At 54.7% G+C, this 17,039-nt stretch overlaps 3 protein-coding genes across 3 annotated transcripts; 1 reads left to right on the plus strand and 2 right to left on the minus strand.

Moving 5' to 3' along the window:
- Positions 1–163: 163 nt before the first annotated feature.
- RGS5 (regulator of G protein signaling 5) lies at positions 164–9,086 on the minus strand. The gene is made up of 5 exons (XM_048945931.1): positions 7,575–9,086; positions 4,110–4,220; positions 3,464–3,525; positions 3,193–3,359; positions 164–2,930 (listed from the first exon to the last, which is right to left on the minus strand). The coding sequence occupies exons 1-5, from the start codon at positions 7,616–7,618 to the stop codon at positions 2,769–2,771; spliced, it is 546 nt and encodes a 181-aa protein (XP_048801888.1). The 5' UTR covers positions 7,619–9,086; the 3' UTR covers positions 164–2,768.
- Positions 9,087–11,248: 2,162 nt separating this feature from the next.
- On the minus strand, positions 11,249–14,198 carry HTATIP2 (HIV-1 Tat interactive protein 2). Its single transcript, XM_048945930.1, has 5 exons — positions 13,956–14,198; positions 13,779–13,886; positions 13,489–13,626; positions 12,163–12,224; positions 11,249–11,693 (listed from the first exon to the last, which is right to left on the minus strand). The coding sequence occupies exons 1-5, from the start codon at positions 14,115–14,117 to the stop codon at positions 11,468–11,470; spliced, it is 696 nt and encodes a 231-aa protein (XP_048801887.1). The 5' UTR covers positions 14,118–14,198; the 3' UTR covers positions 11,249–11,467.
- Positions 14,199–14,833: 635 nt separating this feature from the next.
- Positions 14,834–15,862, plus strand: LOC125694190 (1-phosphatidylinositol phosphodiesterase-like). Its single transcript, XM_048947045.1, has one exon. It carries the CDS (start codon positions 14,834–14,836, stop codon positions 15,860–15,862), a length of 1,029 nt encoding a protein of 342 aa, XP_048803002.1.
- Positions 15,863–17,039: the final 1,177 nt, after the last annotated feature.

Consider the following 17,039-nt stretch of genomic DNA (forward strand, 5'->3'; position numbering starts at 1 on the left):
GGGTGGTATTTTTATTCCCTTTTCCAGTTTCTTGGGAAACTGACACATCTGGCACAGCTGAAACTCTCAGAAGACTTTGCTGCTTGCCAGGGCTTTGGGAGTGCCCTGTGGAAGGTAAGGATGCTGCCCCTTCGACACAGAGACAGAATAAATAGTCCATTGAGACGGTAGCAGAAATAAATGTTTATACGTGGATTACTGAGTGGTACAAGAATGTGGGTTAATGCAACCAGTTCCTCAGTGCACATCAACATCCCGCATCTTCAAGCATGAAAACCACATGGAGAACATCAAACTGAGAAGCAGCTCCTTGGATCTGTAAGGAACCCATCCTGCTCCAACCTTGGATGTTGGCCATGGCCCTCTGCATTCCCAGCCAGGGAGCCCAGACCAGTGGCCAGGGGCTGGACTGAACCCTGGGACACCCTCAGCCACCCACGGGCACCAATGGCCATCCCATGCTGGGATGGTGCTGGGGCCCAGGCTGCATCATGGGGTTGCCTTGCCCCATGGCAGAGGAGGGTCCCCAGGCACCCTATGGGCCTTGGGGTGCGCAGTGCCAGAGCCATGGCACAGGGTGGCCTCTAAGGGTGTGAGGGAGGGTGCACCTCTCTTTTCAGCAGGTGAGGGGCTGAGGTTTCCCTTGGTGGTGTTGGGAACCATGCTAAATCCATTTACTTATCCCTCAGACCCCAGGCACCATATCCTGCACTTTGATTCACAGACTGACTTGGATCTGGATGCCAATATTAAGAGTATGTATATGTGTGTGTGTATACTTAAGTATGGATGCAATGTTATAGATGTATAATGTCATGTGAAGAGTGCTCATATATATGCCAAACTTGGTAAAAGCAAGAGTGACAAAATACATGAAGCATTTGCTACCAGAGATATGATGGTTGTTACTAACTTAGCAAACACTCTTGGGCCTGCAGAAAGCCTGGCCATGCGGTGCAAGCATCGCTATGTTTCCAGGTAAGCATGCCCAAACGAGCCTTCTACACAAACACAACTTCACAAGAGCTCCAAAACACTCTGGGGGCACAATTCATGGCCACCCTGTTCCTTGCTGGAACTGTTACATCACCCCTAAAGCAAGTTTCCAACATTTTCAGTAGAGGTCGAGCTGGGGTGGGATTCCCAATGGGTCTGTTTCACCTCCATGGCCTTCAGCTTTCTTTTGGGCATTCACATACCCCAGCCCTGTTTTCCTGCCCCACGCAGAGCTGCTGCAGCCAATGACATCCCAGGTTTTCTTTGCACATTCAGCTTCCAGTAGAATCCAAACTTCAAGAGCCTCAACATCAGTGTTCAACTGCGAAACACGTGAGGGTATCTAGAAATAGCTGCCAAAGCATTCGTGGGAATTAAAGGTCTGGGTCTTTCCATGGAGAAGCCTGGTTGGATTTGCATTTCTATGCTGTGAACAGGGAGGTTAAACATGCCAGACTTGGTAATGGTAGCACCTCTTCATGAAGACGTGCGGGTTGTGGTGGGGATATCCTGATGGTGGCACTTCCTGAGCCTCCTGCCCACTCCTGCCATGCACCCATGCTGAGGTTATCCCACACCTTTGGGCAGCTTGAGCCACTCCAGAGGATTTGCCAGCCTCACCTGCTGCTCCAGCTCCGACTTTCCCAGCCACTTGCTTGAGAGGAGAAAAAAAAGCCACTGCCAACATCATGCTTATGGTCGCCTTCATCTTTCCCCTGTATCCCCTCCCTGCCCACTTCCTGTGGTATTTTTATTCGTTGCCATAGTGACAGCATGTAAATATTTGGGTTTACTGAGGTTTGATCCGATTCTGTAAATGCTGAAGAGGCTGTGTGGAGCCTCATGGCCTAAAGTTTAGCAGTCTGAGTGCAGGTGGGTGCAGGCAGTGAGTCCCTGTCTGCTGCTCCTTGCACACAGATGCTGCAGGGATCCCCCAGGGATGGGGCTCAGCTCATTCCACATCCAGGGACTCTCTGGTTCGGGGCTGGATGAGGCCCCAGCTACTTTTTGCATGTGCCTTTGCCCCATCGTCAGATGCAATTTCTTCTGGTAGCAGACAGCAGGCTGGATTTGGATTGCTTGAAAAGATGTAGTCTTTTTAGGAGATGGCCTTGTAGAAACACGTGCCCTGGGCAGAGAGAGGGAGACAGAAGAGAGAGGCAGGCTACACAAACTCAACAGAGTTTGTTATCTGTTCAAGAAGATGGGGTTTTATTGTTCGTATTTCCAATGACATCTTTGGCTTTGCTGTTTGCTTGCTTTATGTTCCCTGGAATTTGCTCTGACGGGCTTCACCCAGCAGCTCTTTTCTCCCCCAGCATGACAGTCCTCCTTCCTCTCACCTGTGCCCCTGGTTTGGGTTTGTGCAGAAGTATCGCTGTGGCATGCCTGCTGCAGAGAAGCAACCAGAGAGAGAAGCGATCACAGCAGCACCCCCAGAGATGCCACCAGGCTGCATGTGGACAGTAGGGATGCAGCTGCGGGCTGGAAACTATGAGCTTGGTACATAGGGTTGCTAAACAATGCCAGTGTTTTGAACTAGTCAGGCCCGGGAGCATCACCTGGTGATCCTGTGAGCTGGTCTTCTATGGGAAAGAAAGGAGACACTGGGACATCTGAGAGTCCAAAGCACTGAGGCAGGTGTTTAGCAGCATTCCTAAGTGCTCTTGTAGGGTGGCATCATGAAAGCAAAGTGGCTATAGGAGTAGGTGCTGAGACAGAAGCAATAGGGCTGCCCGTGGTGAGCTGCCTCATGCAGCCTGGCCGCATTGCTACTTGATTAACTCCTGATAAAACTCCGACCGCACGAATCTGGGCAGGGAATCTTTCTCCATCAGAGCAAAGATCCTCTTCTGAGCCATATCAAAACTGCTCGGCGATGGCTCCACCAGGTTCTTCATGGTCACAGCCTTGGTGAAGTGGTCAATGTTCACCTGCGATGGGAGCGTGAGAAGGATGGAAGCTTCACGTTTGTGAGGGGATGGTGGCATCTCCTCACCTGCTCTATCCCACTAAAAGGTCATGGGGACAGACCTGGCAGGTCAGCCAGGCGAGGGCTGAGGGTGGCTGCTAAGTCTGCAAACAAGGCACCAGAGCTGCTGCAAGCCCCGTGGCTGTGGCACAGCCTGCCCTGCAGCCATCAGCTAGAGGAACCCCCACCCCTCCCAGCACCATCCCCACCCTGCAGTCACCAACCTCTTTGGGTGCTTCGGTCTGGATGAACTCCTCATAGATCCTCTTGGCCTTCTCTTCCATCTTCACAGGGGACTTGGTCTTCTTGTAGTCCTCACAGGCCACCCAGAACTCAACATTCTCCTCACTGAACTCGGAGCACAGGAAGGTGCGGAAGCTGGCGAGCCCATCTGCAGGGGTCAGGCACTGCTGAGCACTGGGGCACCCTGAATCCCCACTGCCCACCAGGGGGACACCGGCTGTGGGGGGGACACGGTCACAGAAGAGGACTTACAGGGGTTCTGCAGGAGCTTCTCCAGTGAGTCACGCCACTGCAGGACCTCCTCTGGGGATGGTCTGAAGGGGTAAAGAAAGCCTGGGTAGCTCATGCTCATCGTGCAGCAGGTGGTCATTCCTTAAAAATGGGGAGGGATGGAGTGAAGAGCTCTGGAGAACTGGGGTGATGGGTCGCCAGGATCTCTGAGGCTTAGTTTAGGAACAGCAAGGCGGGGTGCCACAGAATTGGGGCAAAAGGAAAGCACTCCCCATTGAGGGACCAGTGCAAGTCAGACAACTCAAGTCATGATTTTTAAAGTGGAAATGAACATTTGGCCACGTGAAGGGTGACATGTGATGGTGACAGTGCTGAGGGATAGTAAGAGCACTGGGGCAGCAGCTCGGATGTCCTGACGCTCAGGCTCACAGTGAGGCTGGGCTGGGGGTAATAGTGGGGCTATTGACTATGTCCAGGACACCATTCTGCTTTTAGATTTAAGTTAACTTTTCTTTTAAAGGCTTATTTTGCCTCCTGACATGATTCTCAATCCACCCACTCCACAAAACTTGTGTTAAATGAACATGTAATCTCAATGCAAACTAAGTTTTGTGAGAAAGCTGCTTTCCATGGAGCCATGCTGCCCAGCACCCAAACCCATGCTCACTTCACGGCCTTGGCTGGCTTCTCTGGCTTCTCCGGGTAGGGGACGATGAAGTCAATGGCCGTGTCAGGCTTCTGGAGCAGTATGCCCAACTTGGTCTTGATCTCCTTGGCCCTGCAGGGGTGAGCAGAGGCAGGTCGGGCAGGGGGACAAGAGGGACCACAGAGCTGCTGGAGTGGCACAGCCATGTGGCCAGGCACCTGGCCTGGTACAGAGCCATGTTGTTAATTACACGTGAACAAATGGACCCTGATGCTGTAAAGGAGCCTGTGTGAAGCACTTCAAGCCAGATGCTCAGAATTAGCCACAGCTCGTAAGCTTGATCTCTTTGTTTTGTCTCCATCTGTAGCTGGGATAATTGCATCACCTGTCCTGGCTGCCATGCAGATGGATTGGGGATGTCTGTGCAGTTTCTATAGCAATAAGTCCAGAGGAAGCGAGCAGGCAGCCTGCCCGTGCATGGTGCCTGCCTCATGTCAGCCTGCTCCCATGCACCCACTGCATTGCATGGCTCAGCTCTCAGTGGCACCTCAGCCTTGCACCTGTAGCAGGAAGGGCCCTGCAGACCCTGGGAGCTTTACTGGAGCCTCACCACGGTGTGATGACAGAGGCCACACTGCACATCTCCAGGGCTCATTGCACTTCTTATTTTCACATGCCCTCTGTGCAAAACCGTTCCCTTGCTATGTCTGCTATTTCACTTCCACTCTTTTTTCTTTTTTTTTTTTTGGTCTGCCTGCAAATCTCTCTGTTTTGCTTTTCCACCCTCCACGGGTGCGTGCTGCCTGCTGCAGCCACCAACAGCAACCCTTACACGGAGCAGAAGCGCAGCCAGAAAACTAGCTTTTCTCAGAAAATGAATGCAGTGACAGGGACAGCTTCCATCCCTCGTGCTTCCAAGGCAGGTCAGACCCTGCCTGGATGGAGCAGGACCTGAGTTGAAGGGTGGTAATGTCCCCGTACTCACCATGCTGAGGGGACCCTGGGGCTATGCCCCCTTGGCACCACCACCTCTGCCACAGCTTAGCTAGGTGCCAGGACTCAGGTGGGTGGGGGATGTGGGCTGTGCTGGCAGCAGGTCACCAGGACCCACATCTAATCCACAAGCATGACTGCATAACAAAGGGGAGAAGGAGACCAGCCATCTGTCCTTGTCTGAGCAGGACATGATGCTTCACCACCCTGCTATGGGTGCTGACCTGTACTGTGGGTATGGAAGTGGTCAGCATCACTTTACATAGCAGCAGGTGCTCCTTGGATAGCATTTGTCCCTTGCTCAAAATCTTGCCAGCAATTTCCCATCCTGTAACAGGCTCAGAGCCAACACCTGTGTGGCACAAAGGGCACAAATGAGCACTGATAGCCCTCAGCAGCCCCACCTGGGCTCCCTGCCCTATATTTTAGGCTCAGGGGCTGTACTATGGTCTCTTCTCCTGCTGTCCTGTTCTCTGAGCAGCCCTAGCTTTGCTCCACCCCTTGGTCTGGCTGTGATACACCTGGGGCTGCCTTGACACCTGCCCTGACTGGTATGGGGAATGGGAGCAAGGACCTCCCCATCCTGAGTGTGTGTCCTCAGCTGTGGGGCCTCATTGGTGCACGAGGAAGCTCCTGAAATGAGGAGGGTTGCCAAAAGGACAACCAGAAGGGCTGAGCACTCACAGGCATGTGGGTGGGCAGAGTTATTTAAAAGACACTGTCCTAGAGTGCTCAAGTAGATGTGTCACCAGTCTTCAAGCAAGCCTTCAGGAAGACTAAACAGTGGGACTGAAAAGGCAGCGATAAGCAAACAGGCTTTCTTCACAAGCTCCAGAGTGAGAGGAATGGAGAGACCATGAACTGTGGAATGTTATGTGTGAAAATACGTGGGAGCAAGCCAAGAAAAAGACTGAGGAACAGCTTCCAAAAGGCATTAAGAGAAAATATGGACTCTGTCAAACACATCAAGATGCAGGCCAGGAGAGCCTCAAAGTTAGAAAACAAAACAAGAAGCTCAAAGACGTTAAAGCTGAAGCTGAAAGGCTGCAGCTCTTGGTTTGCTTCCAGGCAGTAAAGCTTCTGGGGCCGTTTGTACGGGGAAAGCTTTCTCTGGACAGGATCTGCTTGATGTCCTGACAGGTGGGAGAGGCTGAGGAGCGAGCAGCCACCAAGGAGCCTCAGTGGCATCGCAGTGCAATATCCCCACGATGTCTGGTGTGGGATGCAACATCCCTTGTGAGGAGATGGACCCTGGGGATTGTTGGGGAGCTGTGTGGCTGCACAGCCAGTGCAGCTTGAAATGTCAGCTGCAGCTGTAGCAGCTGGCTGTGGTGGACACATGGACAAATATGGAGTGTTAGAGAGGAGGCAGTGCAGTGCTGGCTGCAGGAGCAGCCTCCGGACAGGCATCTCAGCTCCCTGCATAGGCCAGCAAGCATGTGCTAGGGGGAGAGGGTGAGGAGGGACCAGTCCAGCAGGCCTTCAGCAAGACCTCCCCACACACACTGCAGGAGAAAACATTCCACGGTAGACAGCATGAGAAAGGTAGGAGCTGGTGCATGGGCAACCTCATGAGGGTGAGGGAATGTGGGCTGAGATCTTACAGGAGGTGAGCAGGGTTGGGCTGAGCAGGCTGTGAGCAGGGTGGCTGCCAGGTCGCTGGAGCCCTGAGGAATGCAGGTGGAGCCTCATGCAGCAGCTCCTCTTCCAGCAGCACCTATGGAGAGCATCTCCAGAAGCCTTTTGTAATGCACCAGAGCCTGAAGCGGAGGTGTCTGCCCCAAAATGCTCCCGTGATATGAAAGCAACCAGCCGGTGCCACGAGCATCATCATGGGCAGGCAGAGGTGGGACAGCAAGAGTGGGTGAACAGCACTGTGTACAAAGCTGAGCCTCGTGAAAGGGCTCAGGGCTGTGGTCATTGGGGGCTGAGAAGAACATAATCAGACAAAAAGGATTTTGAGGCACTTTAAAGTTAAAGGTGGTTTTGGTGCAGAGTGGCAACAGCGTTTCTGCTTTCCCCACCATGCTTTGCAAACATTACTGCTGCAACCCTGAGACCCACAGGAGAGCACAACTGCCATGTGCGGGTGCTGCAGAGCCCCGTAGCTCTGAGCAGTGAAACTTTTCTGTGGGGGCTTGCTGGCAGCCTCCCCAGGCACCTTGATGCATGCTCAGCCTGCTCCTGCACTAACAAAGCTGACCTAAGGCTTCCTGGGAGTAGCAGCTCCCCATTCTCTGGTATGGCAGGTGGGAAGGCAGGACTAGATACTGGTCCTCTGTTCCACAGGCACGGGCAGAGAGACAGCATGGGGGAACAGTGGGGTCAAAAGGTGGTTTGTGGGGCACTGCAGCCTTGCCAAGCAGAGAGGTTTTCAAACCAGAGTCTGGGGCCACATCACTGCTCACCCTCAAGCTCTAAGCCACCCGCAGCTGGAGCAGCCCCATCCCTTCCCTCCCAGTCCATAAGTGATGCAGAACCAGCTGCTCTCACCTCTCCAGGCATGTATGCGGTAGCGCGGCGAGTCCTTTGCACATCTTGGCACGCTTCTCCTTCCTCAGCTGCAGGAAAAGGGTGCGCGATGGCTGCGACTCGATCTGCAGCCCAGCTCTCCCTCTGACAGCTATATAGTGCAGTCAGCTGGATCCCTGCCAGCCCCCAACGCCGTCCCAAAGCAGCTGGCCCAGCCGCCTCACGATTTTGTTTTCCCTTCTTCCAGCTTGCACGGGGAAATGCGTGTGCCTAGGGTGAGAGCAGGGAATGGCAGCACCAGGGCCAGGCTGCAGAGCTTGGAGAAACCCACAAAGCTTCCCCTTGCTTGTGTACCAGGCTCCGGGGCAGTGTTTAGAGGAGGTGTGTAGTAACGCTGCTTGCAAGTGAATGTTTTTCCTACAAAAGTACTACCTGCATGAAAATCAAGTGCTTAGGAGAAGGATTTGCCTTTGAAATAAACATTGTGATTAATGTCAAAACCTCCAGTTTCGGCAGTGGTTATCAGCAAGTGAGTGATAGGTAGCATTTGTTCCAGAACAGGTTGTAAGTGTAAAAAGTGAATGTTTTAATGATAACAAATGGTTTGGTTTTATGATGGTGATGATTTGATGAGGCTTAGATGGTTTCCTACCTTTGCTTTTATGTGGAGTTTGTTTTCCCACCCCCTTGCAGACAAGCAGAGTAAACACCAGAGCTCGGAGCTGCCTGCAGAGTGGGCTGCAGAGTGCTTGAGCAGGGACCCAGTGCCTGTCCTCTGCAGTGTGACAGCACTTCTCTGGGACTCAGGATGTTTACTCTGTTTGCTCCTCTGAAACCGGGAACTGTGGAGCCAATGCCTGCCTATGGTGTGACTTCTCTCCAGCCTCAGCCAGGCATGGTGAAGAGGCAGCGCTATGGAGTGAGGCTGAGGGGCAAATTCCTGGGGGGTCAGCCTGGCTGCGGGTGGCCCAGCACCAAACCCTTGGTCCAAAACTGCCCCAACACCTGCTGCAGATGTCTCTCATTCTGAACAAAGCAGTGTGTGCCCACCCACACATGACCCCGGGGTTGATCTGCTCTGGTTTCTGACCCACGTTAGTTAGTCATCATATATATGCTGCGAGGAGAGCCAAACAACATTTTGTGCTTTAACAGTACTTAAAGTGGCAAGAGTGAATGTAACTGCCCTGGATGGATTTAAGCTCACCCCAGATGTGTTCTCTGCTACCCAGCTGTGTCAGAGCTGTGCCCTTCTTTATCCCTGGGGCAGACCTGGGCCCCATTCCAGTCCAACTCCTGCTGGTGTGCAACAAACTGGTGTCCACATTTGAGTGTAGGAATCCGAAGCTGGAAGTCTGCTAGAAACATTCAGGGCCATCTCTGCCTGCATGGAGAGCTGGACTTAGCAATTACTGTTTGCAATGACAGTGGGATAAAAGAAAGGACACCTGGGGTATCTTGAGAGGATCAGGTGCTCTATCAGCCTGTTCCTGAGCTGTTATTGGCATAGAGATGATGCACCCCGTGCTGGAGACCGCCCAGAGCCCCATAGCCCCAGGGCTGTGGGGAGTGCCAGGCTCTGCAGCCTGCCTGCAGGTGCTGCTGTCACCCAATGGGGCTGCCAGGAGCGGGGACGGGCAGAGGGCACGGCGGTTCTCACAGCTCCCCATCCAGGAGGGCAGCAGGGCCATGAGAGCCGCACGGGAAGCCATGCGCCCGGCTGTGGAGTCATGGGGACTGCAGTTGTTTTTTCCTCATTAATTTCCAGCAACGAAGCCAGGGTCAGCTATCCCGGGGGAGCTGGGATCTGTGGGAGCAGGAGGTCTGCATGGATGCTGTCCAGCAGACGCTGAGCAACCTTGCGTGCTGTCCGTCCAGCTGCAGCACAGCTCCCACTGTGCCAACCTCCTGCTGCTCCGACAGGATCTCAGTGGCCCAGAGCACACAGGGATGTCCCTGCAGATCTATTCCCTCACCTTGTGCCTGGTCCTCCACCTCTTTCAGCCCTAGCTGGGTGAGGAGGGGCTGGGGAGATGCTGCGTGGTGCCTCTCTGCTGAGCAAAAACAAGGGATTGCACAGAAATAGCCGGTGTTTTCCCCAGACCTTTGTCTAGGAATAAATGTTTGTTTTGTCCATTTCAAGGCTTTGGAGTGCTAAGAAAATATTTCCTAAAAGGAATACACAGACCTTCTTCTTCTTCCCACGACAGCTTAATTTCTTTAAGAGCCCTTTTGGGAGAGCATTTTGGAGATCCAATGCCCCCTGAGGACCATGTCCTATGTACACAGCGACTGACATCCTCAAAGAGCAGTATGGGCTCGTGCCTTCAAGCTGCCCACTCAAAAGCCACATGGAATCTCCCATTGCACCGTATTTATTCTGGTTTCTGTTATTTCAGGCCTTTATTTTCCTTTCTAACAACTTGCCTTTTATAGAACGCAGCTTTGCTGCTTTGCAGCTTCCTGGTTCCCACTGGAACTTTCTGAAAATTAGCATCATATTTAGCAACACTGGCTTCTTGGTGGATGGATTGCTGCAATTCTCACCCAAGGCACTCTCTGGCAATCCATCTGAGCATTCCTTCTGGCACTGGCCATTTTTTAAAACTATGCATTCTAAAAATGTGGTTAAAAATCACTTTTTCCCTTACACAGCCCAATGCTTTGGGACAATCATGTGTCTCTGAAGGAACGATGCTGGTGTGAGCTTGTTCACAGCAGAGGCTGATATGAGTCAACTCCTTAAGCTTTCCTATGATGGCTCTCTCATAAAACCTGCTCATGTCATGCCCCACCAGGCTCTGTGGGGAGCTTTTTGCTTCTCACACTGTCGTGATTTATGTTTATGCCTTAAGGATGTTTTCCTCAAACCTCCTCAGTTTGCCTTTTACCTGTAACTTCCCAGAGTTTGCATTCTTTATTTTCTTTGTCTTGTATGTATGCAATTTTTGCATCTTCACAGGTCTCGTAGTTTCAAGCATTCACCTGTTCTCCTCTGCTGAACACATCACCTTTGATAACACCTCTGAGCACTGGGATGCATTTACACCAGAGTAACCCAGCACTGCATGTTTGAGCAGCCTTCATGCTGCATAAACCACAAACCCCTCCAGGTGTGTGTGTGCTATTCCTGAGCAGCCCACCTTGCATGTCCCTTTTTACATTAAGAATTACTCTACAGATCTCCTTTGGCTCTCTCTGGATCAGTCTCCCTGGATTACTGCTTGGTGGCACCACGTCTCTGAGGTGCCAGCTTGGTGATGTGAACATTTGTGCGGGAGGACAGAGACCAGGCACCCATCTCCTCTCCCCATCTGAGTCACTGACACAGGGACCAAGGGGAGGTTGAAGAAAAGAAAACCCTGGAAAGCCACTGGGCCTGCAGCCAGACGGGAGCGCAGGAGTCACGTAAAGCTCCCAGCTGCAGAACCACCACGGTCCTTGACCCTGTGAGAGGCCTGAGAATGGCTTTGGTGCAGGGGCTGGGATGCAAGAGGCTCCCGGGCAGCCCAATAGCCCTGCCTTCTTTGCCACGCAACAGAGCATAAGGATATGGGTGCTATGCAGCTGCTGGGATCGCAGCCATGTGAAGGGTGCTGGTGCCTGGGGACAGCTGTGCCCCAACCATATGCCCAGATGTGTTCCCTGAGGTGGCATCAGGAGATGCAGCCAGGCTGGCAACGTGCAGGTGGAAAGCAGAATTTCAACACAATTAGCACAGGCCAGTCACAGGGTTTTATTCAAGGTCTCAATTCAAGGAATTGTTTAAATTATAAAATGCTTACCCAGATTTGCACCCCAGCTCTCCATTGTCCATGCAAATACTCCACTGTATTATGTATTATCCCATACATTCATCATCAGCCCAGAACAGAATCCAGAAGGTCAGCCAACCACTTACTGCCACTTTTGCTCTATGTGCCCGGCTGCGGCACTGCCTTTCCCAGCTGATGAATGGCTTTGTTCTCTAGCACCTCCACCTTCTCCCCACTTGGCTGCAGCACACTGGCCACCATTGCCCTCGCCACTGTTTCTACAGGCACTGAGTAAGCAGAGGGGAAGAACCGGGCGCTGAATCCCAGAATCCGCTGTGTGATCCACTCCATGGGGCGAAACTCCTGGCGTGCACACAGCAGCACCCTGCGGGCAAGAAGGTGAGGTGGGCCAGGCTGCAGAGCCCAGCCAAGCTGGAAAACTTGCACTGGCCCCAAGTGGCTTCTGCAGGGTCCTGGAATGAGTGGGCTGATCACTGGGAGCTCTTTTTACCAACAGGCTGCCAAAACCAGGATGCTGGTTCTCCCAGGTAGAGTATGGTTGAAAGGATACAGGAGAGCAGCCCCTCCACACAGGCTGACCTCCAGATGAAGTTAAGCTTCAACCAATGTCCCCCAACCTGTGCTTTGAGCCCAAGCCTCAAAAGCATGGCTTCGGGAAGGACTGTGGAAATGACTAGGCTTGTTGCTTATAGCAGAAGGGAAGAGGTGCAGGTAGGAGCAGCATTTGCACCTGGAGGCTGTCTTCACTTCCTTCCCAACCCTCCACTAATGTACCCTGCCCATGGCTCCATCTCCCAGCCCTTTCCTGGCTCCGTGTCCCCTCTGCTACTCACGCTGGCCGAAGAATGGTGCAGCGGTCAAAGCCGACAGCCTCAACCAGTTTCTCCACTTCTCCCTGTCACAGTGGGGACAAAACAAGCTGAGGATGATCACAGGCACCTTGTCTCCCACCCTATGAATCAGGAAGAAGGAAGAGCTGAGCTGTGAGCAGGTCACAGTGTCTGGCTGATGCTGCATCCTGCAGCCTACCCCAGGACCCCCAGTGCACAACACAGCCACAGGACATGACTGTAGTGCTGGGGCTGACCAGCATGGATCTAGCTCCCAGGCTTCTACAATGTGGCAAAGGTAAAATGAACACACAAAGGAAAGCTGCTGAGTTGGTGGTAGGGAAAAATATGGACACAAAAAGGGAGAAGCAGAAGACCTGCTTAGAGGTAGGTGGCCAAAAAGCAGCAGTGGCTGACCCTTCCCCACCTGCCCAGCCACAGTCCCACCAGCCTCTGGAGGGCTGTGAGCACATATGCTCAGTCTTGCATCACCTCTGTACCTGCCACCTGCAGGTGTTGCCCAACACACAACTGGTGTGTGCTTGTGAGCCGTGAGTAATCCTCCAGATAACTTAGGAGATGAGGGTTGCAGTAGGAAGGGCATAGAGCACCCAAACTGGCAGGAGCCAGGTATATTTGGCTATAGGTAAAGGTCACTCCTCTCCATGCAGGCCACAACCATGTCTGAGGAAAGGGGTTTCTTGGAGGGCAAGGAAGGGAGAACCACCGAGCTGACCCTGCTCAAAATGCAAAGCATTTTGCCAAGATGCCAATAGCCAAAGCAGAGGGCAGGGCAGTGCAGGGACCCAAACGGGGCAAATGGATGGGTCAGCAGAGAGCCCAGAAATTCATTAACAACAAAAACAAAACCCAGCTTTTGAGAGACAGCCCTAGGAAGCTCTCTAGGAAAGGACTGTCAGTGCCAGACAGCCAAACAGCAGTCAGCAGCGCTCCCTTGTAGCCGCAGCGCTAACTGCAGCAACAGCACGCACAGTGGGCAGAGCAGGGCAACGGGGGTTGGGGGGGAGGAGGGGTGGCAACGGGTTGCTGCCCAGCCCGGGCAATGCCGGTGTGACACACTGCAGTCAGGAGCGAGTCCTGCAAGAGTGGGTGGTGCTAAGTAGTGTAAGGATGCTGAACGCCTGGTGTCTGCCCTTTAGGACGCAGCAGGGCACGCTGCTGTGCTGCCAACCCATCTCCTGGGCTCTCTGTTCCCCCTCACCAGGAGAGTCCTAGGTCCACTGGACCCCTTGCAGCCTCAGCTCCAGCTTCGTTCCCAAGTGTCCCCACATCTCTATCTCTAGGAGCACACCCAGCTTCCCTCCTCACCTTCACCCGCAGGTACAGAAAGCTGCTGCGCTCGTTCGCTCCCTGGGAGGACTGCAGGACGAAGTGTTTGCAGCCCCCTGCCCGCGCCAGCTCAGCTGCCTGTGCCACGTAGTCCCGGTCCACACGGACAAAGCCATCCTAGGGCAGGACAGGGAGCGGGGTCAGCGACCTCTGACCGAGCAGGCGCCCCAGCGGGAGCGGAGGCACCCACGACACATCCCCCAGATCCGAGCATCTCGCTGGGCGAGGCGATGCCCAGTGACCCCCTGGGACCGGCCAGGGCCACTCACCGCACCCGCTTTGCTCCGGGTGGTGCCCAGGCAGCAGAAGCCCACGTCGTGGCCGCGGAAGGCATCGGCGTGCTCGCCCAGCCGCTCGAAGTCCACCACCGCCTGCTCCTGGGGGAGGCACGTGGGTCAGGGTGGAACCTCCAGCACGGACCCCGCAAACCCCGGCCCACACCGCACCACGGCCACACCGCTGTCCTCAGGCAGGCTCAGCTGCCGCCTCCCGATCACCGTCACCCTGCTGAAGGGCCGCTGTGCGCACAGCTCCCGCAGCAGCGCCCGGCCCGTCGCCCCCGAGCCCCCCAGCACGAAGCAGGAACCTCCAGGGCTGGGTGCCGCCATGCTTAGGGGAGGTGCCGCGCTGCAGGCTGGGCTGCGCTGCTGCCGCTCCTGGAGCTGCGGCTGATGCTTTCCCAGCCTGCCCCAGCGCTCCGCCCTGCTGTCATGCCAGCGGGGGTGGCAGCAGAACGTCCACACCCTCAGCCTGTGCTGCCTCTATGCTGGGGTCAGCTCAGTGAGAGCTCTCACAGAGTGTCACAGGAGGCCATCCTGCTCTGTGTCCCCAGAGAGATGTCACAGCAGGGGTACTCGCCTTTCGAGCATCAAAGCCCTCAGGGCAGCACAGTGTGAGGCAGCTGTGTCCCAAGGGTAGGCAGTGAGTCACCCCCAGGTTCTGCCTCCCGCTCACGGGGCTCACAGCTCAGCGGTGATGGCAGCCCCAACCAGCTGTGCCTTTCCGGGTGCAGGCAGCTTCCCAGGACTGTGGGGCACCCGGTCCCGTTTATCCTGATTCCTGAGGAGGGAGGTGTGCAGCCTGACCGGCTGCATTCAGGATCAGCCCAGCAATTTTCCATCCTGCTGAGCTCTCCTTGGCTAAGAGTGAGCCTGGATCCCTGCAGCACGTGCCACATGAGGGACATGACGTGTATCACAAGCATCACCCAGATAATGTTCAGCATCCCTCTCAGCCTGCCAGTCACTGCCTACACCCCATCCAACAGGCTGCACCCCACCACCACAGGCTGGCCCAGTGCTGGGGTGCCCGTGTTCACTGCAGCATGGATGCACGGTGCCAGCGCAATGCAGCATTCGACAATACGGCCCATCCTGCTGCCTGCTGCCCCGACTGGATGGCAGCACTGCCTGACGCCTTGCCGCTCTCTCGCCTCTCCATCCCCGGCACACACGACTCCCTCAGCCTGTTTGGTGGCCGGCGCCTGCGCTGCCAGAGCTGGAGCCTGGAGGCCCAGCTGGCGGCTGGCGTGCGCTTCCTGGACGTGCGCTGCAAGCTGGAACGGGGTGAGCTGCGCGTCTACCATCTGTGTGCCTTTCAGCGGGTCAGCCTGCGGGGTGTCCTGCGTCGCACCCTGCGCTTCCTCCGCGCCCACCCTGGCGAGGCTGTGTTGATGCGCATCAAGGAGGAGCTCCCCTTCTTCCCGCGGACCCGCTTTGCTGCCCGGCTCCAGCGATGCTTGCTGGAGGAGAGCAGAGGTCGGCTGTGGTGCCGGGAGGAGGTGCCCACGCTGGGCCAGGTGAGAGGCAAGATCGTGGTGCTGGAGGCACTGGAGCGGGCAGTGCTGGGCATCCCCTACGAGCGGCTGAGCATCAGCGATGCGTGGAACGTACTCTCACTGGAGAGGAAATGGGCACGAGCACAGCGGCACCTGGATGCAGCAGCCAGTGGGGACCCTGCCACCATGCACCTCACCTTCTGCTCCGGCAATGGGCTCTTCACATGCCCCGAGGACGTGGCCCGCTTCGTCAACCCTCAGTGCTATCAGCACCTGCAGCGCTGCTCGGGGCAGCCGGTGTGCTGGGGAGTGGTCATTTTGGACTTCCCTGGAGCAGGCCTCCTCCAGCTCATCATTGAGAGCAACGTCCCAGGAACAAATGGAGGTGTGCCAGGTGCCCCCAGCACCCTGCAGACACCCCAGCGGCAGCGGGGACGAACGCTGCGGGTGACACCGCTGGGGCCGGTGTCTCCCATGCTGAGGGCAGCCTCACATGTCAGCCGACAGACATCAGTGCAGAAGGATGCCCGGAGATCCCACACAGCGCTGAGACACCTCTATGTGACATCTGTGTGACAGCGGCGGGGCTGGCAGTCAGAGGTTAGTGGCCTGAGCTGCCGCTGTGCATGGCATCCCTCCAGGAGCCAGGTATGGTGTTGGTGAGGTGGGGGCGAGCCCCAGCATGGGTCTAGGCCAGCAAGATCCCCAGTGGAGTTGGGGATAGAATCAATCATAGAACCATTTGAGTTGGAAAGGACTCTTAAAGGCCATCTGGCCTGCAGTGAACAGTGACACCCACAGCTCCATCAGGAGCTCAAAGCTCCATCCAGCCTGACCTTGGCTGTCTCCAGGGATGGGGCACCCACCACCTCTCTGGGCAATCTGTGCCACTGCCTCACCACCCTTATGGAAATAAACTTCTTCCTTATATCCAATCTAATTTCCTCTCTTAGTTTGAAACCATTTCCCCTTGTCCTGTCAAAGCAAAGCCTGCCAACGAGTCTGTCTACTTTTGGGACAGGAGATGGAATGGAGTGGAAAGGTCCTGTTCTTAAATGCATCCAGAGAAGGGCAACAGAGCTGTGAGGGGTCTGAAGCACAAGTATTATTAGGAAACATTTCTTCTCAGAAAGAGTGGTTGGGCACTGACACAGGCTGCCTGGGGAGGTGGTGGGGTCACCATCCCTGGAGGTGTTCAAGAACTGAGTGAGGGACATGTTCAGGGGGCATGGTGGGAATAGGTTGGGGTTGGATTAAATGATTTTGTGATTCTATAATAAACCACAGATGTGGAAAGCTAGAATGTGGAGAAGGAGGAATTAATTTCAAAATGACAGCAAAATACTGGGGACACCCTTGCCCCCATTATTTTAGGTGGAGTTATTTTCTTTGCAGAGTCTCACCCCACAAGTCTGGACTTTGAGAGAGGAACCATCCAACTCTGAGACAAGCAGCAGGACCAGAATGCAGGAGAGGTGTCTCCTCAGTTCTGCATGCAGATGGCAGTGAGGAGAAGGGCGCTTTCCAAGGAGAGAGGTCCTCAGGAGCAGAAAAATAACCAAGGTCCCAGGGTTTGAAAGCATCAAAGCACTGCTGGCACTGAACACAAGAGGGCAGGAAGCACAAGGCAGGTCGCTTGCCTGAGGCTGGAAGGAGAGGGAAGCTCAGCCCTGAGCTGCCAAAAGGTGAAGAATGAACATGCTCAAGGATGCTTCTGTGTGCAGGAAAATGGAGCTGGCCTCGCTGCATGACC

This window comes from Lagopus muta, chromosome 5 (assembly GCF_023343835.1).
Source record: "Lagopus muta isolate bLagMut1 chromosome 5, bLagMut1 primary, whole genome shotgun sequence".
NCBI lineage: Eukaryota > Metazoa > Chordata > Aves > Galliformes > Phasianidae > Lagopus > Lagopus muta.